At 43.6% G+C, this 27619-nt stretch overlaps 1 protein-coding gene across 6 annotated transcripts in view; it reads left to right on the top strand.

Annotated features, from left to right (window-relative positions):
* Positions 1 to 27619, top strand: part of TSPAN4 (tetraspanin 4) — a 393641-nt gene that overhangs the window by 208321 nt on the left and 157701 nt on the right. For 4 of the 6 annotated variants that reach the window (XM_042814264.1, XM_042814266.1, XM_042814267.1 and 1 more), the window contains one exon: positions 3751 to 3830. In XM_042814264.1, coding sequence (XP_042670198.1) covers positions 3768 to 3830 — 63 coding nt within the window. In that variant the 5' untranslated portion in view covers positions 3751 to 3767. Of the gene's footprint in view, positions 1 to 3086; positions 3160 to 3229; positions 3831 to 27619 lie in introns of those variants that run through there. The other 2 variants (XM_042814270.1, XM_042814263.1) reach the window with 2 other exon arrangements.

The raw sequence follows: 27619 nt of genomic DNA, 5'->3' as shown, positions 1-27619 counted from the left end.
TTTAAAGAAGTTGCAAGTGCAGCTGTGAATACCTAAAGTTCTTTAGGTTGTATTAGCTGAGGAAGTCTGACTTTCTCCTTCACAAAATCCCAGGGTTGCTGAGGTGGGCAGGCCCTCTGGGTTGCTCTGGCCCAGAGCCGGCTGCCCAAGCCTACATCCAGGTGGCTTTTGGAGATCTCCAAGGAGGAGATCTCAATCCTCTCTGGGAAATCTGTGCCAGCACTTGGCACCCAGAAGTGCTGCCTGATGGTCAGAAGGAACCTCCTGCGTGTCGGTTTGTATCAACTGCCTCTTGTCTTAGCACTGGGTACCCCTGAGCAGAGCCTCCTCTGTCCTCTTTACACTCTCCCTTCAGATATTGAGGAATGTAGGTGAGATTCCCTCTCAGCTCTCCATTCATGCAAAACAGACTAGGAAAGCAAACAAATGAAGGGCTCCATCAGGAGTGCGTTATTCTCTTCACCAACACCGCCAGCCTGGCCCTGAATTTTGGTTCACCCTCAAGTCAGAGGAGGAACTGTTCCCATTAGTCTTTGGAAGATGTACGTTTTTTATAAAGCCTCTTTTGCTGAATTGAGCCTAACCAAGCAGTAGCTGCTGGGGTGTTAAGAGCGTGTTGGGCAGGAGCCAAAAAAGAGAAGGGATTTTTCTCTGGGCATGTTGCTGAAGGGGACAGGCAGCTGCAAATGGTTTCGATTAGTGCTTTTCCATGGTGATCTCTGTATGTACAAGAAAGCAAGAATTAACCATTTGCAGTGAATTACTAAAGTGGTTGCCCTTCTGATTGTGATGCTGTAACCCCAATGCTTTCCCCCTTTCACAGAAATGTTTAATCTTAGCTGTTTTGTTGACTGAAACTTGGGAGTGAATATAACCTCTCGTGCATGATTTTGCAGCCCCTCCTTATTGCAGAGCAGTGCTGGCTGCCATACCCTGCATTAACACGATATATTTTAGTAGTCATTTCTAGCAGAATTTATTTTATTTTATGACTCTCTTCTTTACAGCTTTTATGGGATGCTCAGGAACAGGCTGCTGAGTGGGCTGTCTCATTGCAGGGCTGGAGCAGGTACAGAGTTTTGAAGACAGTGACAGGAAGCATTAGGGAAAGCAAGTGCAACCATTAAGGACTAATGAAGACTAAATTAATGAGGAGGTGATCCAGTAGCTGCATTAGTGCAACCTGAAGGGGACAGAGTTTGCATGTCTGACAGTGAGATGATGCGACAGAAAGGGAAAGCAGCATTCAGCCTGATCCAAAGTGGTATGAAAATAGGTGGTGGTTTGGGGTCCAGAAACACTGTGTACCACTGGGAAAGAGGAGGGGAAGCTTTTTAGGTGTAACAGGGAAAGAAGTAGAGCTGTTACAGCACACATGGTAGTGTGCCACCAAAATCAATGCACATTAAGCTGTGCTGGTGAGGCTGCGCAGTGCTTTGCTTCTTGTGTTGAGGATCGATATGGATTGGCCCCAGGATGGGAATACACAGATGCAACCAGTGAAAGGGTAAGTGAATGGAAAACAGAGGTGAACAGAAGTCACAAGGCCCAGGCTGGGATTTTAGGCTCAAACTACCAAAAGGTTATGTGCCTGCAAGGGCTTAACCTTCAATGTCAGCACGTTCCTACCCCTTTTAACTGCTGATATTAGAGTGAGCAAGAAGAACAGCAACAACTCGAGGGCTGAATTCTGCACTGAAGTGTCCTTAAAAAGTTGTCAATTCAGTGCACTGTGCTCAGTGTTGTAGGTGGAAGGAGGCAGGGGGAAATGTGCCCATTATGGCCATGCAGGAGCCCTGCTTACTGTGGGCGTTTTTCTGCATCCGTCTGAAGAACCCCACTTCATTTAGAAGCAATGTTTGGAAACTTTTTGTCTCACCCCATATCCTGGCCTTATGTTAAGGATTGATTTACTTGGGAATTGCTGTTTTCCTACCATAATGTCAAGCTGAGTGATTTTTACCTTTTCTCTTACCCAGATAGCTTTAAAAGCAATCTGCTCGTGAATTTTTAGTTACCAAGTTGACAGTAAATATGCCAAATTGGAGATTGTTGTGGTGGGCACCCTTGTTAAATATTGATTATGTGACCTGACTTTGTTTCGACATAATCTGCATAGAGTTGTGTCCAATTTTCACCATCTAATGGGCAAATCTGTGTGTATGCTGATAGGGAACAAAGAAAAAAAGTTGAATTATTTTTGATGTTGCATTGCCAGACCAGTCCAGGACTGCACAGAGAGGAAGGCTGGTGGCAGACTGTCACTGGAAGCACAAGGAGTGCATGGGAACTTGGGCTGAGAACAGCTGCTTGCTCAGGGCAGGCTTTGTGCCCCAGGGCGGGAGGCTCCTAGCTGGGAACACCTTCTGCTTGCGGGACAGGGAGGCAGGAAGAGAGGAAATCTCTCCATCGTGGCGCTGAAATCACTGTGCTGAGGGGTAGGGAAATGAAAGGCAGTCACGTTAGGAGTCAGCCAGAGTTGCTGGAACAGATGGCCCAGGAGGCATCAGCCCGAGCTCTGCGCTCAGTCCTGAAGCTCGCACGAGGCTCGCGCCGTGCCTTTAGAGCTCGTGGAGGAAATGAAATAATTAGGCTCCAGCTTTGCCGTTTGTAAATTAACAGAATTAGAGAGTGGCTTGCAAGGGCGAAGAGCTCGGGCTACGTGCAAACCCAGCTCATTTCACTTCTGCTAATTTGTTCTTAATTAATCGCTTGTCTGTGCCGATTTGTGCTGAGGCCGGCACGATGCTTCGACGCAAGAGCTCCGTTCCCACTGCGATTACTTCTCTGCCCTTTAAAGCCGCGGCAGCGCCGGACCCCCAGTCCGGCCGGGCCCACACGGGGCCTCGGGTGGGACCGGAGCCGCCCGGGCAGGGCGAGGCGGGGCCGCGGCCGGAGCTCCGCGCCCAGCAGCGGGAGGAGCGGCGATTGCGGGGCGGAGCTCCGGGCTCCGCGCTCCGCACTGCCTCGCTCCGCGCTTAGGGGCTCCGGGGGCCGCGGAGGCAGCGCGGGGCCGCGGGAGCTGCCGGCCGGTCTCTGGGATAACCGCCGGCCCCGTGCGCTGTCTGCTCCGCGTGCGGCATGTGGAGCTGGGGGGTTGTTTGGCATTTGCGATCCGAGCGAGATCACGCTTCCTTTTTTTAAAATTCCTTGCTTTGGGTACAGTATATCTCTCTGTCTCTTCTTCTTTGGTAGCGGGGGGGGGCCGGGGGGACCCGCTGTGACGCCGGAGGGAATGGTTACTTGTGCAGAAGTCTTTTTCATGCGGAAGCACGCCGCTCCCTAACTCCTGGCTAAGCAGCCTCCAGTTCACCAACTTTGCTGCCATAAAGCCCGTGCAACTCCTTGACAGGATGGCAGACAAAAGAACAGCTGGTGCAAAGCAGTAGGGGATTGCTGGCAAGGAGGAGGAAAGGAAACCGCAAAGCTTTTACCCGCGCCCCCGACACCTGACGGTTGTCAGAGCAGCAGCTGCGACGGGACGAGCCGGAGCCACCATGCGCAGGTCCAGCACTGATGAGTCCACCTACCACCGGAGCCCATCCCTGGACAGCAAGGATTACAGTTTCCCAAATGGCGCTTTCCGTCGTTACAGCAGCATGTATGGCGGCCAGTTTGGGGCGGCCAGCAACTCTTTTTTTGGATTCCACACCAACCCGGGCCCTAAGGCCACCAAGGCTAAGTACACGTCCCCCAAGGGAAACAAGTACGTTGTCTTTTACCTGGATCTCTCATTTATTTTTCTCCTAGAACTGAAGAGGTGCAGCATGGCTCACAACTGCCTGCAGTGTATCAAGTACCTAATGTTTGTCTTCAACCTTCTCTTCTGGGTGAGTACATGTTTAAAACTGCGAGACGGTTGTATTTCTGTCTACTTACGAAGATAGAAAGTAAACTTGTTGTTGCTTTTATGCTCAAAAGTTTGAACTTGAAAGTTGAGCAAGATGGTGGCTAGGGTAGCCTTTCTTTGGCCTCCTTAATTGGTGTGGGCAACCTACTGAGGGCATTTTCTTCACCGTTTCATTTCATGCTCTTCAGCATTTTTGCACCAAGCTTTTGTTCTTGGATGTACTTGCCCCAAAAGTACATGCCCCATGCATGGTCTCAGAGAAGTCACTGAGGCCGTTCATGAGTGTAGAGTTGAGCGCTTGCTGACGTCCACCACTATAGTAGGGATGGCACACTTGGTTCATCTCAGTGCTATTGCCTATATGTGAAATCTCCAGGCGTCTGCTCTCTGTCCTATCCAGCAATGGGTCCTAGCGTTGCCACGTGGCTCTGAGAAGTGGAGAAAAACCTCACTTCTTCTGGGGCTGCAGCTCTGTGACAGGAGCTCATCAACTCAGCGTGAGGTGCGCGTGTGTCAGCAGGGCACCGCGATGCAACATAAAAGCGTGCAGCGTTACATCACTGTTGTGATAAATGAGGTGGCTGTCAGTAGCAGGGTGGTCGGGCACTTCACTGCCACAAACGGGAGGACGGGCTGCAGAAGGAGACTGCAGGAGCTTGGTGAGGGGTGCAGCTATAAATGCTGTTTGCCATGTAAGAATAGGGTGTAGAGTCATTGTTCAGAGAGGGGAGAGAGTTCTAGCACAGAAAACTGCCCATCCAGATTTGGGAGCCTGCTGCGAGGTCCCTGGGAGGTGCCTTAGAGCATCTCACCCCTCCACAGAGGTTCATTAACACGCTAAGGGAAATGGGGGTGTTGCAAAGTGACAGCCCTCTGTCCTGGCACTTCGGAAGGATGGGGGTGTTTGCAGATGGATGTCACCACGTTGTAGCTGTTGATGCTCTTGTCAGAGGGTTGTGGAGGGCTGTGTGAGATTGAAGAAGCTGTTCTCTAGCGTGCGCTGCTGTACAGCTACTTAAAAGCAGGCATGCTGCAGTGCTGGTGCATCAGGAAACACAAAGCGTAGGCAACTTCTGCTGGCCCAAGTCATGCCTAGGAGCTCAGCGTGATAAAGTAACACAAGTCTGCTGAATTGGCACACTAGTAACTACCCAGAGTTGTGCGGTACAAGGAGATTGCTCTCTTTAATCCTCTGTATGCTGGTAAGGAGGCATGTTGATGAGGCTGTTGTCTGTCTTTCTGGTTGCTTCCTGTTTCTAAAAATCATCCAATACTTATTCTACCTTACTCCAGAGCATTTTGAAAAAGGCCAAAAAACCCACCTAGTCCATCTAGTTTTCATGCTGTTTTGAGCCTTGTCCCCAGTCAGGATTATGACTGTCAGCTAGCTGAAGTGTGTGTTGGAGAAATGCACTCGGCTGGCGGTGTGAATAGCTCTTTCCAGGACTGTGCGTGGCACAGCCACAAAGGATGTTCACTGCATTCTTATTTCTTTTACAATATTCATCTTCCACTGAGGCATGTGTGTATGATGTGAAAAGGTGCTGCTGTGAGTAATGTGTGCGTATTTACAGAAGGAAGATCACACAGCTAGTGTATCTCTGGCATGCTGTTCAGTAGGGGAGCCTTAATCTTTAAGAGAGAAAGAAAGATTTTTCCTTCCCCTGAAACTATCAAAGCTATTCTCAAATGCCTGAAGGGAGAGAAAAGACAGAAGTCCCAAAAAGAGAGGATGACCACGTGTGAACTGGCTTCTCCCTGTACCAAAGTGTACAAGCAGGGAAACGAGTGGGTGGTGTCAAATACTGCAGCACCATCAGTGGTTTGCTTCCCTCTCACATGCTACCTGCACAGCAGGAGTGATTGATGATGATCACGTCCAAATGAGGTTTGCACAGCGTGTAGTTATAATAGATGCAGCTTTTTACCTTCTCACACTGGAGAAAGCAACTGAGAAGAGATTATTTTTAAAAGTATTAGTTTAAGCTGACTTGTCTTTTGTAAAAGAAGAGAAGTCTATTTTTAATGATCAAAAGTCTTGGAATGATTACAGGTTGATGAAGCTGTTGTTGTTTTTCAAGTTGATGTCAGTTATCTGTCAGCTTTTACTTTCTATGCAATTAAAGGAGAAGCAGCTCTGCCAGAACACGGGATTGCTCTTTGCTTACACGCTTACCAAAGAAGTTTTGCTGTTTTATCCTGCTTCCCCCTTTACCCTTCTCTAGGTAGCTGGGTAGTAACAATCAATGGGAAGTAAGAGGATAAATTACTTCTTTCATGCTCCAAATAAAAGCTTTGGTTATTTCCATGTATAAAGCACAGCCATTGCATTAAATGAATTAAATGCCTTTTACAGATTGCTCCTGATTTTTATTCTGTTCTGGCAAAATGCTTTGATTTTCTTCACAAAGCATACTTCTGTTTTCTTTCTCCTGTTCCCATTCATTAACTCCAGTCCATTTTGTGCATCTTCATAGCCTATTTCACTCAGAGGGTGGTGATATACTGGAACAGGTTGCCCAAGGAGGTTGTGGATGCCCCATCCTGGAGGCATTCAAGGCCAGGCTGGATGTGGCTCTGGGCAGCCTGGTCTGCTGGTTGGTGACCCTGCACATAGCAGGGGGGTTGGAACTGGATGATCGTTGTGGTCCTTTTCAACCCAGGCCATTCTATGATGGAAATCACTACCAACACTACCAACTATCTTTCCTGCAATGGGGCAGAAGAATAGACCTCAGTCCTGTGCAACTCCAGCAGGACTGACTCTGTGTTTCTGAGGTGATCCTACATTATAAATCTTGTGATTTCTACATGAAACAAAATCCCAGAGCCCTTGATTTTTAAATGTTCCTGGCGAGCTTTATTGGATTAGGTGCTGCACTCACGTTGTAAAACTTTTACAGGCTGTCATATAACTGTGAAAATAGAGCAAATTTCTCCTCCCCTTTCTGGCTGTTGAAGGCAACACAGAGCTCTTTCATGAATGTCAGAGGCTGAGGTGCCTTCTCAGTGTTAGTGCTGAATGTGTCCAAGAATAGCTCTCTTCTCTGCAAAGAATCCTGCAGAAATTATGGGCAGCGCATTTGTGGCTACTGTGGAGTATGAAGGCACTGGGACGTGGACAAGACGTTATTAGCCAGCAGCACTGCCACTATGATGAGAATTGCCATTCAGAGGCTGTTTCCTGGAGTCCTGCCAGAGGCAGAGCTGCCATCCTTGTATCACTGCTCTGCTTTGCAAGCTCTGAGGATGACAGTAGATGCAGTAGAGTTGCTCGATTCATTCATTGCTATAAACTTCCATTTTCTTTTGTTGAATTGCTAAAACCACTGGGACTAAAGACAGCATCAGGTGATCTCAAAGCAGAACGCTTTTATTTCATAAAGAAATATTCGTGTTTCACTGTGAAGAACATCTTTTTTCCTCACGTTCTGTCCTCCAAACATCCAGAGATTCTTTATGACAGTCAGTAAAGTGAATTGTACTTTTATTTTGCTTATAATCCAGAGTTCTGCTTGCCTTTTCTTTTTAGAAAAGAATATTTTTGGTAGAAAGAGTTAAGTTATATCCTAAGGGCTGTGAGAGTGCTATAGAAAGAAAGATGTCATCTCCTTAATCCCTGTTGGTTTATGCCAGCATTCCTACTTTCTTTGACTTGTAACTCCCAAACTGCCAAGACTCAGAAAGGCAATGCTACACTGATTGATGTTTCCAGTGGTGTTTGCTCTCCTTAGAAATCCTGTGCTAGAGAAGACCGGCTAAATTGGTAGCAATTTGTCCATCAAAGAATTGAATGCCTATATCTGACTCTTCAGATAATATTCTAGGCTAATAGAGAAATTCAGTAAAGCACAAGATTTTTCAAAGCTCTGTTGTAAAAAGATTGGCATATACAGAGGAGACAGCAATAAAATGACAAGAGGCAAAGAAATTTGAAATGTATCATTCCTCATTTCTATGTCTCATGTCTCCTTTCCATTGTTAAAATGTAGTAGAGTTGTAGGCACTACAGGGGACTCCAAGTGTTCAAAGTGGTGAGCGAAGAGATCCTCCTGTTCCAGCAGGTAACATCTCCAGGAGGCAAGGAAACACACTCCTGTGGCTTGAAGACCTCTAGGGTCTGCAGACCACTGAGCACAGAGCAGCAGAAGCTTATTGTTTTGAAGTGCTCATTGTTTGCTGCTTTGTTTTACCATTCAATCCCCAGAAAATTCTCAACTGATCCAGTCATGGGATACTGCAGATCCAGTGTGGTTGGAAACAGAGCGAATGAAGTGATAGAAGGCACGTAGGAATGGTATGGACTAGTATTTGTGTAGGAAACAAATCCCAAGAGCCTATTTAATCTGGCTCCAGTGATGAGTTGCAGGGCTCTTGCTCTGGCTTTGCAGCTGTTTGATGGTTTGTGAATCATGGTTTAGAAGGTTGTGTACTAATGTGTGCTGCTGGCCTGGTGCACTAGCACTGTTGCCAGCAGCCGAGCTTTATTACTTGGATGCCATGGGAAAGAAGGAGAAATGAAAGTGAGAAGTCCCTCATTAATGGCATTGTTTTCCATCCTTGTATTTCAAGTGTTCATGGGTATCTCATGTAAGAACTGTGTGTATGCTGATGATATCTGGAGGGCTGCACGCAGCAGAACAGCATGCAGGGCAGCATGTACTCCCAGCAGCAGGAGGAGGGAACTTGGTCTGAAGATACCCCATGGAGCACTGGTTGGTCCTTGAGCACCCCTGGCCAGGTGTGGCTGGTGGTTTGAGGCAGAGGGGCGTTTTGGCATTTGTGTATCTTGTGATAGTCTGTGACAAATAAAAATGTGATTGAACAGCAGCACAGGCTTTACTCCTATGTATTGAATATGTGGGAGGTTTACCCCAGAATGCCATTTTCTCTACCTACCTCCCAGCAGCTGATTCTCCTTTGTTATTTACCTCCTCCAGGAACTGCTCAGTCTCTGACTGACATCTTATCTCTGCCTCTGACTTTGTGAAGGCTCTCCAAGGATGTATTTTAAGGAGCATTGCTTTTAAAGATAGGAAACTCATTTGATATGGGAATTACAGACGTCAAGAAATGGCAGTGCCGTGAGAAGCAGAACTGTTGAGAACTGATACAAGTGAGAAAGAGATGATTGTATTACCTGGTGTCTGATTTATATGAACAGCAATTAGAGCTTTTTCCATAGCAGCGCTATTCATACTGTCTCTTTTCTGGGTAGATTCTGATGTCTAATAGGGGTTGGGGATCATGCTGGAGCTTTATCTCTCAGTGAAGGCATTGCTGAGACATTCGCTGCCTAAATGCATATCTTCTCATAAACTTTGGGAAGTCAGTGACTTTGAAAGGTTGTGTATCTGTCAAATCAGGCTGGCAATGACAAATGGACTTGCTAGTTATTTGTGAGATGCACAGCCAACAGTTCAATTTCATAATCTTCTTTCCCCTAGGGAAACCAGGTTAGGAAGGCTCTTAACAGAGTAGGAAAAAAAAAGCCTTAAGGTTGGCTGTGTATTAGATACCACCTTCAAACTGCCCACTATGGGCCAGCTTCTGCTTCCAGCTTCTGCTTCTGTTGCTCATGAGTAAGGGTAGCTTCAGCTTTGCTGACATACTGATGTGTTTTTTGGCCACAAGTATTGGTACAGACTAAGCACCTAGCTCTGTAAGATTTGCAGTCCTGTCTATCCACTGTATCTAATTCAGCCTTAGTACAAAGCCGTGGAAACCCAGCAGTGGATAAAGCCCCAGGATATGACACGTTATAGTTGTGCAGAAACTGGCCTTTTAAAGCAATGAGTGAAAGGGCTGTGAATGTTATTCCCTCCTCTGAACAGTGACTGATGTTAAATCTGTTCCAGCCAATACTCTGAGCTATACAGAGCAAAGCAAAAAGCAGATGAGATCATTACCATCGTTCTCAGTTTCCAGACACTGCTGTTTCAAACACAGTTAATCATGATTTAATGAATTAATTAATGTATTAACTATGTATTAATACTGCTATGCAATTTATATACTTAGAATCCAACTTTTGCTTAAGATAGCAAATCCACAAAAGTCATTGTATGAATAATACCAAATATGTTTAAGATATGTGCAGACACTTCTCTGGACTGTTAATAGTATGAAGAGAGCACCGCTAGGTCAGAATGAAATGAGGAGTTGGATGGAATGAAATCTGCATACTCATGAAGATTGGAGTCAGTAAATTGTGTTTCTTAGTACTGTCCTGTAATTGTTTCTCCAGGAAATGTTTAACCGTCACAGGATGCAACAGAAGCAAATGAAATTGAAATTGCAGTCTGTAATTAGACTGTCATACTCTAACGCATCTTAAATCTGTCTTCAATAGAAAAACTAACACCCTTCAGAAAACCCTCCCAACCTGCTTCAAGTGTGAATGCATGCAGAGGCTTATAATTTAGCACGATATAACTGAGACTTGCTCTAGGGATGCCATATATTTTAAACGGTAATTTAAGCGAGGCAGAAGGTTGATATTAGGACAGAGGACAGAATGACCTGGTCTTGTAAGTTTTCATACAGAGCCTTTCAAGAAGTTCAGGATTTTTTTTCTGCTTGCTTTTCCAGGCTGCTGCTATAGCCCTCTTTGTTCTTTCCTTAGCTGTGGTACCTTTGTTTCTTCTCAGTTGCTCTCAGAATAGTGCAGCAGCAGCCACTATTGTGTCACCTTATTCTTGGAGTCCCTGTGAGCTGTACACATCAGGGTGGCTTGAATCCAGACAGGCAAAATCCTGGTGACTAAAGCTCCCCATTTCCCTCCAGCTGTATTTTGTACGTTTCTTTTCGAACTTTAAGCGCTGATTCTGATAAATGCTACATGAGGACCATGAGAAAACAAAGCAGTGATTCACTAATGCTGATTGTGTTTATTGCACACGTTCGGCGTGCGTGCTGCTCATTTCATGTTCTTCCTCTTCCAGCACCTTGTGCTTTTATAGGATTTAGTTTGGAAAGAAGCAATGCTCTGCTGTGGGGTCAGGAAAACCAAGCTGCCACCTCTCTTACATGCAGATGGCAGTTTTTTGCTTTTTTTTTTTTTTTTGTATGAAGTTTACTTTCTTTTCCCTCCATGGCTTTTCTTTGCTGCAGTTGCCAACTTCAGTGATCAAACAGCTGGCGCGAGGTGCAATACTCAGAATTAAAGAACTTAAGTCTCTTATTTAAAACAGGCTTAGCACTTAGGGGCAAAAATCTCATTGCCTTAATGAATGGCTGCATGGCAGGCCTACAGTGGGATTACAAAGCCGTCGTGTGAACTGCAGTTCCACCTGCAAAGCTGTGCTTGTGCCAAGAAAGCTCGTTGTGTTCAGAGGACTTCTGTAGGCTGCAATGGCAAAACATGCTTCTGCTAGTATTATTTCCTCCCCTGCTGGAGGTGTAACCTGCTGGCAATTTCCTCCTACCCTCCAAGGCTTAAGAAAAGCAACTCCACACCGAGGTCAGACAGCACCAGATCCAAAGAGGCAGAATGGAGTCAGGCAAAGCAAAGGAGAATGGTTTGTTTCCTCGCTTTCCCTTTAAAGGATGATAACTCCTCCTTCACTAGAGAGGAGGAAAAGGTAGAAATTCCTTGTCAGGCTCCTGAACTGCTGGAGAACATGAGGTGGATGTTTGATCATTCTAGAAAGTAAAACCATATTGGAAAGATTTCCAGGCAGAGTGCTACCCAAAAACAACTTGCTTTTTTGGCTGATGTCAAACATCCTGAAGTGCCAAACATCCCACTTGGATTGCTTCACTAAATTTAAAAAAAATGAACACAATTCACTCTGGTATATGAACACAGATATTTTTTTTCTTAGCATGTAAGATATCGCTAGTAAAAAGAGATTTTATTAGCTTAATTTATTCGTTTAGTGTAGTTGTTTCCATTCCCTATGTTTTTAAGATGAGTAGGCATCACTTCTCTTATCTGTAGGTCTAAACGTGGGCCAGAGGATTGCATTCAGGAATTTCTGCAATGGATGGCATGGGCTTTTCCTGCTAAGCAACTCAATTGCACAGTGCCCAACAAGACCTGCAGGAGAGCTCTTTTTTTTAACTGCTGGTTGTTTTGGCCTTGCTGTCTACATGATATTTCACCACTGGCCATTGTGAAGGCATGTACTGAGTGAGATGGATTTATAGCTTTTGTATAAAACAGAGCTGCAAATTATCATGGAACCATTTCAGCATCCAAAAGAAACGTTTGTTGTCTTCCAGTAGCATTTTTAAGAAAAAAATCATTGCTGGAGCTATGCTTTGGGATGTGCTGATTCGTGGCCATTTTCATACACTACCTTTTTCTGAGGTCCCTGGCTGACTGAAAACTAAAGTCACATTCCATGCACCACATTGCAGCTGTCAGGTTTGTAAAAGTATGGACTGCTTTCGTGTTGGCCAATAGGAAATTTGTACTCTTGTTTTGCAAGCTGCATTTATCTTGGGTTGCAGCACAAATTGTTTACTTATGTGTCTGGATAAATCTTTTCTCTAATCCATTTGTGGCAGCACGGAGGGGAGCAGAGATGACATGTTTGATACCATTTTCTTCAGTGGAACAATTGGAACTCTGGACTTGAATTGAGTTCCACTGCCACTTGCAATCTGTTACGAGCTCCCATCCTTGAAGGCCAGAGTTTTTAACACATCCACCATCTGCTCGGTCCTTGTTGTATTCATGCAGCATGCTTGCCTGTTTTAGAATGACTTTGCAAACTAAAATATAAAACCCAGAAATTGTCTGCATACAAGTGATGCCACTCCCAAAGGATGTGCCGAGGCATCTTTGGGCATGAAAAATCAGTTGTCATTTTAGTGTTTATTTATCCATGACCCCCATCCACAAGACTTTTTCACTCTTATGCTGCACTGAGTGCTTTTCTGACGCCAACGTCAGGCTGTAAGAGCCTGGTGCAAACAAGGGGTCAACCTGAAGAGTTTGTTGGCTGGTCTTTCACTGCAAAGAAAAGCAGGAACAGTTTGTGTGAGTGTGAGTCCGTTCATTGTGGCTGCATGTATTAGAATCAGTATAAGCTCATTTTAGGTTCGTTGTTGTTCCACATCTTGTTGTTGTTTCACGTCAGTGATGGGATGTAGTCTGTACCGTGGAGAACATGCTGATTATGTCTCGCAGTCTTTGGTGTCCTTGTCATCCTCTGCTGGTGACAGAAGTGATAAGGGAAGCACATTTACATCTTGGTTGGTGTGCTGCAGCACAGAGTGCTCAGCAGTATTCTAGTAAGGCTGCTGCCTTCCTGATGCTCCTTCCTTCTGAAAGCCAAACCTGGAGGTATATATTACTGCTCTGGTTCTGGTAGCTGAAGTAGCTGCTTTCCTCTAGGAGTCCGCTTGCTCTATCAAAGCTTGCTGTGACCTGTTATTTAGAGTTTGGAGCCTAGAAATGCTTAATGCTTTGTCACTGTAGCTGAAATCTCACTCTCCAGCATAACGCATATCCAATTCAATTCCCTGCTTAGTATTTTTAGCACAAGCTGCTTACAGTTGCATGTCACCTTCCTGGTAATAACAGGGTGGATTTCCCTGTGCATGTGTTAGGAGTGCTGCTCCCTTTTGCAACTTCATTCCTTTGAGTAACTTGAGAATTCTTGTGTGAAGTTATGAAACCAGCAAAAGACCCTTCATTTTAAATCTCAGTACCACTGGTTGGAAGAGTGCATGTGTATAGATATGTTGTCCTTTGTATTAGGCATTTGTACCCAGTCTTTTAGGGGCTCCGAATCAGGACTCACTCACTTGGAAATCTGAAATTCTCTGGCACATTCTCCTTGAAATTGCATGTACTTAGTCCTGTTGCTCTGCTTCTACAGTTGTGCTTTATCTTCTCATGAGGATTTTACAGCTTCTGTAATCATCCTGCTGGTGAGATCTCAGCCAGCCTCTGATCCTCCAGAGTCCCATCTGATCCCACACATACCTGCTTCTGCTTTTCTTAGTGAGTTAATCCTTATTGCAGCGCCTCGTTTCATCCTAACTGGCAATACTTTGTTAATTTTGTCACTCCAGCCATGTGCGGAGGATTTTTTTATCCCAGCTGTAAAAGCAGAAGTACTCTGTGGCCACACGATGGCTGTGGGCTGGGGACTTGCAATCTTGGCACACGCTTTGCTGGCTGCTGGTATAATAGGAGCTGTTAGGTTGCTCAGCAAGTTAGAGGCATCAACCCCCATTATGCTCTGTAAAACAGCCATTTTTTCTCATCACAGATATCATTAACTAGTATGTATTGCTTCAGTCACTCGATGGAGGTGTCAAATCTTCAACTGCATTACTGAACAGGTCAGTTTTCTGTAAAAAGCAGCCCGATTTAACCCTTTTTTTCTGACTGCACAGCAGGTTGCTCACATACCCAGCACTGCAGGCAAGAGTAGTTTGATTTTGGTTTTGTCTGCAGTTACACCCTGTCTTGCTCTGTGCCCAAATGAAGCTTCCATTCTATTGCCAAATGCTTTGTCCGTTACTTCTACACACTGCTCATGAAGTGGGGAAGCTGCAGAGGCACAGCTGGTCTCCAAATAACTGTGGCATGTTAATTAGATGCAAACCTTTAAACCTCAGCTCTCCATGGGCTCTGCTGCAGAGCTTTTGTGGCTGCTGCTATGGGAGGCAGGGCAGGCGATGGCAGAGGGCTTGGGTGGTATTAAAGCTTTTCCCTGTGTGCTGCCTTGGGTTGTCTGGCCTGCAGGTCCCAAGCCACATGCCCAGGGGCCATAGTTTCTCTTGCAGAGGCTGCTCTGGGGCAGCAGGGGTGTGGCTTGTTCTGCTCTCTTCATCGGTGTGGCAAGTGGGAAAGAGCCCATGAGGTTTGTGGGAAATGATTAAAGCTGTCAGGGGACAGAGGAAGGGCAGGCGATACAAAGTTGTGTGAAAACAGATTTGAAGCATTCCTCAGTTTGACTCCTCGACCAGTGGCACATCAGTAAAGATGGCTATGAGTTCTGGTTCCAGTCTGCTCCTCTGTCGTGCCCTGCATCAGCCTCTTCTTTGCCTGGTTTTCCCCACAAACATCCAGCTGAGAGGTACTTGGCCGTCACATGTTTTGTTGACCGCTGTGCCATTAAAAAGAAAAAGTAAGGCACAAATCTGCACATGTCCTCATGTCAGCCATTTGGTGGTATTGGCAGATAAAGCATTCTCAGAGCTCTTCAATAGGATGGGTTGCTGGGAGCCCCACTCATCCTAGCACTGGTGTTTGCATCAAGAGAGGTATGTGCAGGTACTCTGGAATGAGGCATTTTTCAGCATACAGAGAACCAGGGTCCATAGGGTAAAGCTGGGCTGTATAAAAGGCACAACAAGAAGCTTCTGCAAAGTTATCAAAAGTTTGGATGCATGCTGTGGGATGTTCAGAGCCTTCTGAAAGGTTTTCAGAAACTTTTTTGTGACAGCTAAATTATGCTGCTCCTGACTTCGTCCTGAGCAGGAAATTAGACATTTTTGGTTTGTTTTTTTTTTTTTTTAAATGAATATTTTTTCCTATATAGGAGGCAATTTTTGTTGCTGTTCCAGGAAAGGGAAGCTGTTCAACCCAGGTGTACTTCTGTGCAGCATGCAGAATCATTTGTTGCATCCAAACAGTTTCAATGCTGCATTCGTGTTTGTACAAGTGAGATAACTGAGTTTTTGTGAGTGGATGTTCAATTTTGGCTAACAAGAGCCTACTTCCCTTAAAATTTGCAATAACGAGTGACAGCTGTGGGACTTCCAGATACATCAAGTTGGAAGCTATGTTATAATGATTGTACCAGAACAGTAGGTGTATATGGGCTTATTTTGTTCCATGGGGAAAGATATGCATCAAATTACATGAATATTAAGGAATATTAAGAGAAAATCAATTCAATTTCCTCAAAATAAATTGTGTAAGATAGGAGATGGGAGTTCTATCACACTGTTGCTGAGACACTGTGTGTATAAAAACAGATATATAAGGAAAAAATTACTTTGCTGCAGTCATAGAATGTCTCAGTAGATTTTTTTTTGTAGCAGGTTACCTGTTGGGGAAGGAATCCTCAGACTGGGCTGTTTACTGATTGTGGATTTATATTTCCAGCTCTTTTTGATAAAAATAAATGATTCTCTCCAACATTCATTACTGGAGATAAAAAAAAAATAAAATTGAAACCACCAATTTCTCTGTATCATTCAATTGAAAACAGTACCCCAGACAGAGAAATAAATATTTCTGTGCTCAGAAAACCACTTGAGCACTAAAGCAATATCATCAAAGGAAGTACTTTTTTTTTTCCCTATAGATTTGCTTTAAAATGAACACGGAAAGCTCAGCTGAGGGCTCTGTGCTGGTGCTGCAGGACCTGATGCTCTGCTCCCTTGCTGGTGAAGCATTTTGTCTGTCAGATGGCTTAACTGCCTCTGAGCAGGTGTGAAGCTGTAAAATGGGGCAAATACACGCATTGCTTTAAAAGGAAGCTTGAGTAGAAATGTAATATTTTTAAGGAATGGCTTTACTTGTAGAATTCTCTTAGTTTACCTTTCTTCTGAAAATTAGAAACCAGGACTTAAATAAAATGCTATAGGTAAGATATGTAATTATTCAGCAAACTGGTGGTTTTAACCTTTTGGAAAACAACATCTCTTTACCGACTGAATTACCTAATAGCAGCCATTCCAGGCTGTTAGGTGCTTAACAGGTGTGCCAGAAGTGCAAAAACACTGTCAAATTCTTTAGGTCTCTGTCAATTGCTTTAGGTCTCTTCCACTTAAAGAGTATAGTTAGATATGTAATGTAGGGGGAAGGAAAAAGAGAAGGGATTAAAGGGCTATTTGAAGAGCCTGGGTGTTTTAGTGCAGTATGGACCTTCGTATGTGTTGGCTGTATGTTATTATATAGTATATCACAGAATCACAGGGTTGGAAGGGACCTCAAGGATCATGAATCTCCAACCCCCCTGCCACAGGGAGGGCCACCAACCTCCACATTTAATACTAAACCAGGCTGCGCAGGGCCCCATCCAATCTGGCCTTGAAATTGGCCATATGGTTGGGAATGACTCAGTCACCTGTACTGGATGGTGTTGGGATAGTGGTAATTTTGAATTCGATGGTGTTCAGAGAAACCCTGCAGGTCCTTAATTGTCCACTTCCCAATGAATTTCCATTACAGCTGAACATCTTTAAGTTCTTTTGAAGTTTTATTCCAAGTCTGTTTCTTCTTCTACATTCTTCAGTTAAAACTTCAGATGTAGATCAGATGTGTATCTGCAGAGGATAGGAAGAGCTTTGCCTTGAAAAAGACATTTGTGAGGTGGATCCAGAAAAGTGAGTGCATACCTCTCACCCTTCAGACTGATGTGATTCTCTTAGTAAATGTCAGGACTGAGCCATGTCATGTGTGGTGTCATATAATCCAAGATTTATGCGCCAGGCAGATGGCTGAAGTACTTTTCAGTAGTCTGAGGTGCTCTTCTGCTAGGTGTCTGATCAAATTCCTTTTTCTAAGTGAGCTAATTTTTGACAATAGCAAAGCAAAACAGTGTGCTTTCATAACACAGTAGTAACCTCTTGATAGCATTCATTGTTGGGCTTCCACCTCTGTGACTACTGCTGCACCTCTTAATGGGAATCTATTGGGAAGACTGTGCAATAGGCTCGGCTTGCAAACCAGCTGCAGTACATTTTTGCTTCTTTACCTTGAATAATTTGGGGTTTTTTCTTATTTATAATCTGGAAAGAAAAAAAAAAATCTACTATTGTGCAAAATGACCTGAAGAGGAGAAATACCTTTACTGTGTCTGTGTGCATTGCTGGGCCTGCAGACATCCATGTATCCCCCCAACAAACCCCTGCTTTGGAGTTTGGCCTTTCTTTTGCTCTTCCTGCCTCTGTTGTCAACTTGCTGAGTCTCTGAAGTCACTCGTGCAGTTACAGGCAGGTAGGTTCATTCTTCAGATGAACGTTGCAGGTCTGGAGGTAGTGCTGTCAGGGATTTTTCTCTTTTCTTATTTTTTTTATACTTGTCTTCAGAAGTCACACCTAGGGCCAATGAACCTGTGGGCCTTTGTATCCCCAGCTGGGTTTTATCACCAAGGAAATGCTGCTAATGAATTGTCTCTTAGGTCTGCCACTGCCCACTTGTTTGTCTGTGTAATTGGTAGGCGTACTCTTTTGGGAAGCCCTATTGAGACTTGCTGTCTGCTTCTTTTGAAAATGATATTAATTAAGCAGGAAGTTGTATTATTGGCTTGAACTTTATAGCTGCCCTTGACACTCCAGAGAGCTTGTGCAGTGATCTAGATATTGTTTATATGTCTTTTTATTTTTTTTTTAATTACCTTTGATGCTAAGTTTTAAACAGTTCCCTCTGATCTACTATCTATAAACCTGACAGAAGGATCATACAACTGGGAGAGTTTAATTTTGGTATGAGGCCGTGCTGAATATGCTATTTAAAATGTTTAGTCATGAGTTATTCGACCAAATTCATAAAGCGGAAAGCAGCTTTACAGAAACAATGAATGTCAAAATGGAACACTTATTTGAAAAACTGGCCCTGCTGCTCCCACTTGGAATTGAGAGTTTCAGAGAAGGAGTGTGCGATGCAGGGACAGTGCTGTTGTGCTTAGTACTAGTCTTTGAGAAATACTTGATTCTGATCTTTTTGGCAACATTTATCATCGAACCATAGAATCATAGAATGGCCTGGGTTGAAAAGGACCGCAATGATCATCTAGTTTCAACCTCCCTGCTACGTGCTGGGTCACCAACCAGCAGACCAGGCTGCCCAGAGCCACATCCAGCCTGGCCTTGAATGCCTCCAGGGATGGGGCACCCATTTAGCATTATCAGACTGCAAGATGCTCAGGTTTTCTGCAAGCTGAAGAAGTTGATGATGTGCCTGGTGCTGCTCCTGTGAGAATTTGTATAAATATTAGAAACCTAGGGTCACTTGGTTGTGAAAGCCATCCGTCTTGTCTTCAAGGGTTAAACAGACATTCCAGTTCCACTGTAGCACTCCTCCTGCTTCTTTTAGCAATGTCTGGTCTGGGTTGTAAACTAAACTCTGCTCTATTAATTGCATGGATTATGCAACTGTTGATCACTGAGAAATTGTCACCAGCTGGGGTTGCTATAGTTGGGTCCCCTTTCCAGCACTCTTTGCTAGAAGTTTTGAACAACGTGGAGATCTCATGGGTGCGTAGCTGTGTATTGAGGGTGAGGGAAGGGCAAGTATGCTGGGGATCTGTGTGAGAATCTGTGCAGATCCTTCATGAATGGAAAGGGTTGTTTTCATCTGTGTGCCTTACATAGCACCCTTCTTGTTTTTCATTTCCAAACATTTCATAATCAGTACTTATCACAGCTCTTGGCTGCACAGTGATTTTCCTCACAGCAGATCTCTGAGCAGAACAAGTGCTGCTGCTGCAGTCTGCTCGGATGCCTGCTTGCTCCTCTGAATCACCTTGCTTCCTTCTTTTCCCAGCATTTTCCTGGTTGATTCAACTTCTTGTCTTCTTCAGGAAAAAGGTCGTAGAAAAGGTTTGCTACTGCCTTTGCAGAAGCGATTGCCCATATGAATTTTGCTCTTTTTTTCATCCACAGAAGTGGTTTTATTTTTATGATTGTTCAGAATTCATGTTCATTGTGTGATTGTTCAGAATGCATGATAATTGTATCTTCAGCCTTCTTCCTTTCATTTATTTGGCATTTATTTGTCATTGCAGAAGCATTGCTGTACTTGATCAGACAAGCAGCTTGGCAAAGCCAGTGCCAGACGTTTCAGGAGAAGGTGCAGAGAACCTGAAATGGGCAATCATCCCAGATATGGTTGTCTTATCTGAGGATGCTCAAACTATATACAGAAATGGTGTGTTGGTTGCACTGAAACCAATGTGAGAAACTCTGCAGACTCAAATAAAATCAGGCATTCATTAGTGGTTTTCCTTTTTTTTTTTTTTTCATGCATGGCTCTGGACATTGAAATAATAACTTTTCTAAAGACAGACTGTCCTGTACTTGAAGACTGTATAACTCTATAGTTTAGAAGATACAGTTCCCTTTGTTCAGTCAATAATGTTATCTTGTTAGGTTACAGGGATCTTTCAGTTAGAGCAACCTTCCCAGCAGTTATGACCTATTCTGTCCTTCCCGAATAGCATCGCATTGATTTTTGTCACTCTGCCATGCTCAGGAAGTGCCTCTTTGTCAAAGCCCTCTTATACTGCCAGGTATTCAGACTCATCTGTTTTAGCACTTGAGTTTCTCATGTTGATATACAGGACCTTATTGCTTCTATTTCTGAGCTTACGCCTTTTTGGCATTTCTTTTTCCCCCATAGCTTTTTTTTTTTTCCTCAGTTCAAGACCTCCAACATCCTGAAAGCATCAAAAATGTGTCTTTTTGCTCTAATTTTCTTGTACTTCAGCCGTGGGTAATCCTGTCTGCAGTTCTCTCTTGATTATTGGCTCTGAATTTTACAAATTGTGTTTTCTTTGACATCGTGCGGTAGGGGATGCTTTGGCAAACAGAATCCTCTACCTATAAACCATTCAAACACGTGGCCAACTTGGCCCTTAGAAGTGAGCCCTTGGCCATGGAAGGAAGACTTTTATTGACCTCTTAATGACCTCCTGTTTTTCTGGCATACAAGGCAACTGGTTATTTGGCACAAACATCCTTCTGTTGGTATCATTAGTTACTGTGTTACTCACCTTCAGCGTGTTCAGGCCTGATTTATCGTAAAGTGCACGTGTCTGGGGACCTGAGTCAGGTACCTGCCCACAGCAGATCTGAATAGCATCTGTTTGGTCATCACTCCAGCTTTTGTAATAGGGGTCACCGCTGAAATGTTGTAGTTCTTTATGTGTGAGAGAGCTAGGCTGGGAGGGCATTTGCCCATGCTTTATTCTGTCAGACTTCAGCTGCCGTCAGATGTGGTTTCACTAAACATGCTCAGTCAGAGTGAAAGATGCCGGGTGTTAAAATGTGTTTGAGCAGCGGTTTTGTTTGACACTGCAAAAACCAAAGACATTTCTTTACGTTTGCTGCCTCCTTTCCCAAATCTGTGCCTTCGTTAAATACCACTGATAGACATCTATTCAGGAAGCAGCAATTAGGCACATTCATTTGGTAAGGCAACAAATACCTGATCGAGCAAAATGCTGCATGTCTGCAAAGCTCCAGGTTGTGCAAGGACTGCCAGCTTTTAAGAAACGCTGGTTTGTCTTCAGCCGTTCATGTCTGTGTTCCCATGTTGGTGAAGACTGTGCTGCTCAGCAAACTAAAATACTGTAGTCTTATAATAGAATATAGATGAAAGGAAAAAAAAAAAAGTATTTTCTAATATGGGTCCCAAATGAGGGAATCACATTGCCAAAACCTATTTTTTTCCCAACTTTATCAATCTCTCCAGTGAATAGACATTTCTTCTTCCAATCATGCCTCAGTTACATACTTAGACTATCATGGCTCTGTAACCCTTTTATTACATTATAGTAATGCTCCAGTTCTCTACAGGCAGATAAATCAATGCAAAAGCATCCCTGTGACATACATGACATAAGGTGAAGCCCCCAGGGGACTCATCCAGGTTTGCTTTAAGCATGTTTGGCAGTGGCTTGGGGAACATCCTCCTTCCTTCGTTTTCCCAAGATTGCTGCCTGAAGGATGACAGAAGAAAAAAACTAGCAGGTGTTTTCTGCATCAAGTAAAGAGCTTTCTCCATGAATTTGTATCTTCTATAGCTTTTTATGATTCAATTATGAGTTATGTTTGGGTTATATTTTGTAATTAGAGGACAGAACAGATGGCACACCTCTCTTTAAAATGATGTGTAGAGTAACCCATAGTGCGTGGTGCTTGCTGTCTTGCTCACCAGATCTGGAAGAAAACTTGCACTTGTTTTTCTCAGCCTTGCTGTGCCGGAGCTTTACATGGAAACTGTTAGCAGAAACTTTCACCAAATCTCAATAACAGGAGCATTTCTGCTGCTACTTGGATTAACAAACTGAATCTAGTTTGAAGTAGCTGGGGGAGGGCATCAGGAAACATGAAATACCATGAACAACAGCATCCTTCTAGAGACTGTCAAGTGACCAGCAGCAGAGGGACCAGTGTGCCATTAGAAAGGAAAGCTTTGGCCAGAATATAAGACTAGTCTAGAGCATTCCAGAGATTCCCTAAGTGGGTCCTTTAGTAAAAGAGTGATCTTGATCCTTGATGAGTTTCAGCGTGAGGTGTGTCTTCACCACCACTTCAGTGTCCTAGACTTTCGAGGTCATACGGAATTTTTCTTTCCTTTTGTTTTGCTGAATTGCTTTGTTCCCTGAAATAGATGCAGGCAGAACTCCATTACAGCTTAAGGTAAGATGACACAAATGAAGCGTGTAAGAGTTGTTTTCAGTCTTCCTGCAGAGAAAATGTAACAGAACTGATGTGGTATCGGGTGCAGCAGTACCCCATTTTTGCTTTTTGTATGTGGTGCCAAGTGGGCACTCATTGCAGAGATGCAGACACGTTCCGTTTCAGTATAAACGAGTAAAGAAGTGTGAGGTATCAGTGGAAAATATGTCTAATGTGGAATTCCTTGGAGTCCTTTCCCTTATCATCCATCCAACAGAGTTTATGTGACTCTGGCTCTAGGTCTAGACAAGTGTAGCACCTGGCAGGCAGGTAGGATTTATTACCAGAGGTGCATTCTGAGTTTACCTCTGGGATAAAATTGAGCCTTGTTTTTTTACTTCCTCTTCAAAGGCTACTTGTTTTTCTTTTGCCCTAGCATTAATCTGGCTGTTTCACCATCCACCAGCTATTCCCCTGCCTATATTCTATATCTTTCTAGCAGCAGTTGCAGTCTGTAAAGTCTTTGTTAGTATCACTGTGAGAATTCAGAATTGTGCTATTCTGTAGTCTTCTTGTCTCCTTTCTTCTGCTTCTGCTTCATTAATTTCCCTTTTGTTTTCTTTCCTTTGACCAATTCAATCTCTGCTTTTTAATAAGCATGCAAATACTGGCCTTACAGTGAGGAGGGAGTTGGACCAGATGATAATCTCTATCATTATATTCACTGGAAACCATCCCCCGGAATCCAGCATTAGAGTTCTGAATCATAATTCTTTTGTGTGGACATTCCCACATTTTCACTTTCATGTCACCGTGTGATGGTCTCATTAAAAGATAAAAAGCCCCAAACCTGGAATTTCTCATGTTTCCTTGATGGCATCTTGAATTAATAACCATAATGTTAGTTTGCTGCATCTGCCTGTATTTATTAGCTTTCTGGTTAAAATTTAGGCCTCTGATGCATGGTCAAATTATCATGTCAGCTGACTGCTGTTGATAATATAGTTTTATGTTATGTTTGAACTAACTCCATTTAGCTTCACCCATAATGAAAAATTCATGTTTCTTGCAGTGGCTGTTGCTGAAAGCACACAGCAGCATCACAGCAGATGAACTGACAAATGACAGTGTTGTTGTGGAGTGAGACCTTGGCTCAGATGTACGGGGTTAGGGGTTCTAACTCAAGCAGGGTCAGGCTCTCTGACCAGATTTCTAGGGTTAGCTCATGTTTTTCTTACCTGCATTGAAAACTGCTGTGTTCAGTTGATGGTCCTATTGATTTCTGTGATTTATTTAGTAGGAATGACTAACTCGTGTGACAAGACCAAAATTTGGTCAGACAGATGACAGCAATAGAGATTTCCCCCCCAGCCCCTCCTTTGAGCTCATGACTAATGATGCTTTCCTCTGAAAGTAAAATGTTATTTGCTGTGTAAGACTGCAGTTTTGCCAGAGACTCCTCACTCACTGCTTGATCTTGTTACTTTCTAGCTCCGAAACACTTAATATACATTCTTAGTGAAAAATCTGTCTCAGATTATTCTTAGCCTTGGGCTGAAAGCTACAAGAAATCCATAAAGCTAAGCAGACGTGGTTTGGAGGCCAGGTGACATGCCCCATGATCCCGTCCCTTAGAGAGCTTTAGTAGTAGAAATGTCCCAGCCTTATAATCGTGTTCACAAATTGCCCTGCTGCTTCCAGGCAAATAGACTTTTTTTTTCCCCCCAGCAGCACTGCACTTATTATCCTCTTCCATTCTTACTTTTTCTAGGGCAGGAAGGGGAAAAGGTTGTAGCAGTGTTTCAGGCTGATGTTCCTATGGCTCTAAGAACTGTGTTTTGTCAACTGCTCTCTGAGATCCAGTCTTTTTAAATAACGAATTCTGGGGTTATGAGGCACTGAGGGAAGAAGGTTTCAATGATTAATATCACTGCTGGGCACCAGGATGTCAGATGGCTGCTGCAAATGAGATTACAAAAAGTGGAGACGGAGGCCAGTTTTCTGCTGGGTGCCCAAGGGAAAAATGCCAGGTTTTTAAAGGTATTGAGGAACCAAAATATAAAGCAGACATCTCCGTGTCTGCATGCAGCTTTAGGTACTTAATGATTTCAGATACAGAAACCGACTGCCTTTCTCTCTTTTCTTAATATCCAATAGTGATTACAGAGCTAAGTAATATCTTTGATTTTAATGAAACCTGTTCCCTTCTTATGGTGAGAAATCAGTAGGAAAAATATCCCTGTGATTGTAAAAGTAGGCAAAACTGCTCAGATGCGGATGAGGAGCAGATCTTCCGCCATATGCATGGCTGTTGTGGTTATGAAGGCCACGATACTCCGCTGAGTTACTCACAGAGGCTCTGGTGCACAGTGTGAGTGGGATGATGAGGCTCACTTACATTGATATTTCGCAGGAGCACACCACCTGTGTCTTTGGGGTTTATCTGGGAGAGCGCAGATTGCAGGAGATGGTAATGAAACAGCACCCTTTTTGCATTATGAAGTTGTTAAAGAGGTTGGAAGTGACTTTTATTGATGTCTTCTATTTTCAGCAAGTAATCAGAACCAATTTATTCTCCTTGATAGGATATTGTACAAGAAGGTGGAGGAGAGGCAGCCTAAGGATATGCAAAGCATCCTACTGAGGATATTTCCCTGATAGCCCAAACATGATTTATTTGACCATTTGTGTAGTTTACAGTTCTCTTCTTTCCCTTCTTATTCTTAAAGCTGAACTAATAAATACTGCTACTGGTCTGGGTGGTGGTAGTATTGTAGGCTACGAGGATGTGATTATAACCACAGCCTGTCCCCAGGAAGCTGACCTAGCTTCCACAGCAGGAAATCTTCTGTAAAGGTGACAGACTGTTAAATTAAATAGCAGGCATTTGCATGGGAGTATGATGCCCTTCAATTAGTTAATTAATCACCGAATGACTATACTTAATTAACCACTGAATGCCTGGTGTCTTCCTGCCAGTTGGAAACTACTTGTGGATTTGTGAAAGAAAAACTGCCTGCGCTGCAGTTTTACCTGGACCTGGCAGATGTGGGACTGCTCAGCTCCCTAGAGGAAAACCACTGTTCTCTGCCTCATTACATTCATTAAACTCTATACAGACCTTAAGTACCTGCAAGATTGTTAGGTGCTCAATCCTGTTCTGTGTTTCCTCTGCAGAAGTCATTTTTTGAGCTCTGGTGCTCTGCAGTACCAATGACCTAACCCAAAAGGGGCTAGGCATAGATGAAAGCATCAAGAGATGCTTGATCCAGCAGCTCTTTGGTCTTTATTGCTCCCTGCTGATCATGGAAACCAAGCTCACATGCAGGTTAAAGATCAAGCTTAAAGAAGATTTGTCTGTGAATCCAGCCGTTGCACGGAACTGATTGCACTTGCCTCACCAGGGCACTGGCTTTCTTCAGGCCTGGCAGAGTTCTTCCTCTTATGTCACCTTGCCTCTTTTTTTGCAAAACTCTTCATTGCTGTGATAAATACTGCTGCCCACGTGTTTTCAGTTTCCCCCTGTCCATCTAATAAGCAATTGCTTCGTGCTGACAACTGGAAAGCTGCCTAAAGCAATCAGTGCTGCTGCGTGGCAGCCCTCATCTGGAGGAGGCAGCAGGGAATGCTGATGAAGAGAGCAAGTTGCATGGCATGGGAAAGGTTTTTAGTGGGCTGTGTCCATGCAGATAGAAAAGAAGGGGTTTGGAAAAGGATTTTAAAGTGAAAAGATGGGATTTTTGATTTCTGTATCAAGTAGATACGATAGCTAAATAAATGAATTCAAGAGGCTCTTTCTTTACACTGTTGGCCATGTTACATCCCATGTGTGTTGGAGGTGAACCTTGGAGGGAGCAGGCCTACCAGTTCCTGGCGTGGCACACAAGTTCTGGTTTTAGGTGCTTATCATGGCCCTTCTGACCTTAAAATCAAACCTGGGTTTGCTCACTGAAATAAATGCTCCAGGTGCTGTCAGCTGCTATAATGCTACTTTTTTTTTATCTCGTGCAACGGTATTGCCTTGTGCCTCCAAACTGACCTTGTCATGTTCAACAGGGTTGGATTTTCTTTTCCCAATTCTTTTTCACTCTCCTCCCTAAGCCATTTCCTCCCCATTTATCACACTGTAAATCTTTTTATTGTTCCCTTAGGTTGTGATTGATTCTGTAGTAGCAGAGTGTTTAACAACACTTGCAATGAAGATGTTGGGTAAAAATTAGTTGTATTCTGTGCTACAATCCAGCTTTTTGTTTCCGGCTTTCCTTTCTTCCTTCGCTTCCTAACCTGTTCTGTTGTACAAAAGAAACACCAGTATGAGTGCATATTAGCCACTCCAGATCTGTGGTCTCCAGCAAACTAATTTTTTTGTTCTGTGCAGTGTGAATTGATTTTGTTCTCTGTTCCCATCTGCTGGACTTTTTCTTGACTCAAGGATCAATCTAATCTCTAACTTTCTCTATACTCTGCACACTTTTATTCCAGTTCTCTGATTAGATCTGGCTGGGGCGTTGTTCCACAGTGACATGCAGTAATTTCATCAACCTTTTTTTTGCTTCCCCCAAGACTCAACGTGATTTCCTGTGAGGTCTCCACAAGAGGTTGCTGTGCTGTGAGGCAGTAACTCATCTGGAAATAAGAATACCCAAGGGCATCTTTAATTCATAGTAATGCATATTTTAACTTACATAAGGTTTTATGGCATATCAAGAATTTCTCTAAAATCTCATCAGCTCTATCTTAGGTTTTGATTTGGTCTTGCTGGTTAGAGAGATTGGCGTGTAAATATTTTCTAGTCTCTTGAAAGTCTTTTCCTTCATGGAAGAAGAACCTGAAGAACCTGTCTTATATTACCTTGCAGTGTGTGCAAGCTATTGGCATTGTGATGCCAGGTTAAATAGGCTTCTCAAAGCCTGTGTGGTCAAGTTAACTGCTGAGGGCCTTGTCCTTTACCTGGATTGCAGTTTGGGGAGTGGAGAGACTGTCATAACTGCATCTTATTTTGTGCCCTGTACAATTCCCCAGGCAGCTCTATTCTTAGCATAAGACCTCAAGCAAGGTACGTTCCTCTGCCTTTGGTCAGGCCTGGGTTTCAGGTGGTGAAGCAACAGATATGGTGTGGAACATTATAAGAATATTTTCCCATTTTATAATTGTGTAAAAATCTTTGTTGGAAATATTTATTTGCATGATGCATAGCACGGTAGGGTTTTATTCTTGATGAGTCCTGAAGAACTGCTGCAATGGTCATGATTGTTAGGAAGAGAGAGATCTGAAAGTTCAGCCTCATCAGAAGACAGTAAAGCCATTGGAGGGAGGCTGACCTGATAAGCTCTAGAGCAGAGCCCTTCTCCAAGCCTGTGTATCCACTAATAAGAAGGGGTAGGGGAAAGCAATTACAGCCTATTTTATTTTATTTTATTTTATTTTATTTTATTTTATTTTATTTTA

The sequence above is a fragment of the Centrocercus urophasianus genome, unplaced genomic scaffold (genome assembly GCF_019232065.1).
Source record: "Centrocercus urophasianus isolate 14NV4802_14NV808 unplaced genomic scaffold, USGS_Curo_1.0 seq_14, whole genome shotgun sequence".
NCBI lineage: Eukaryota > Metazoa > Chordata > Aves > Galliformes > Phasianidae > Centrocercus > Centrocercus urophasianus.
The sequence above is the reverse complement of the archived record's forward strand: the minus strand, read 5'-3'. Positions and strand labels throughout refer to the sequence as shown.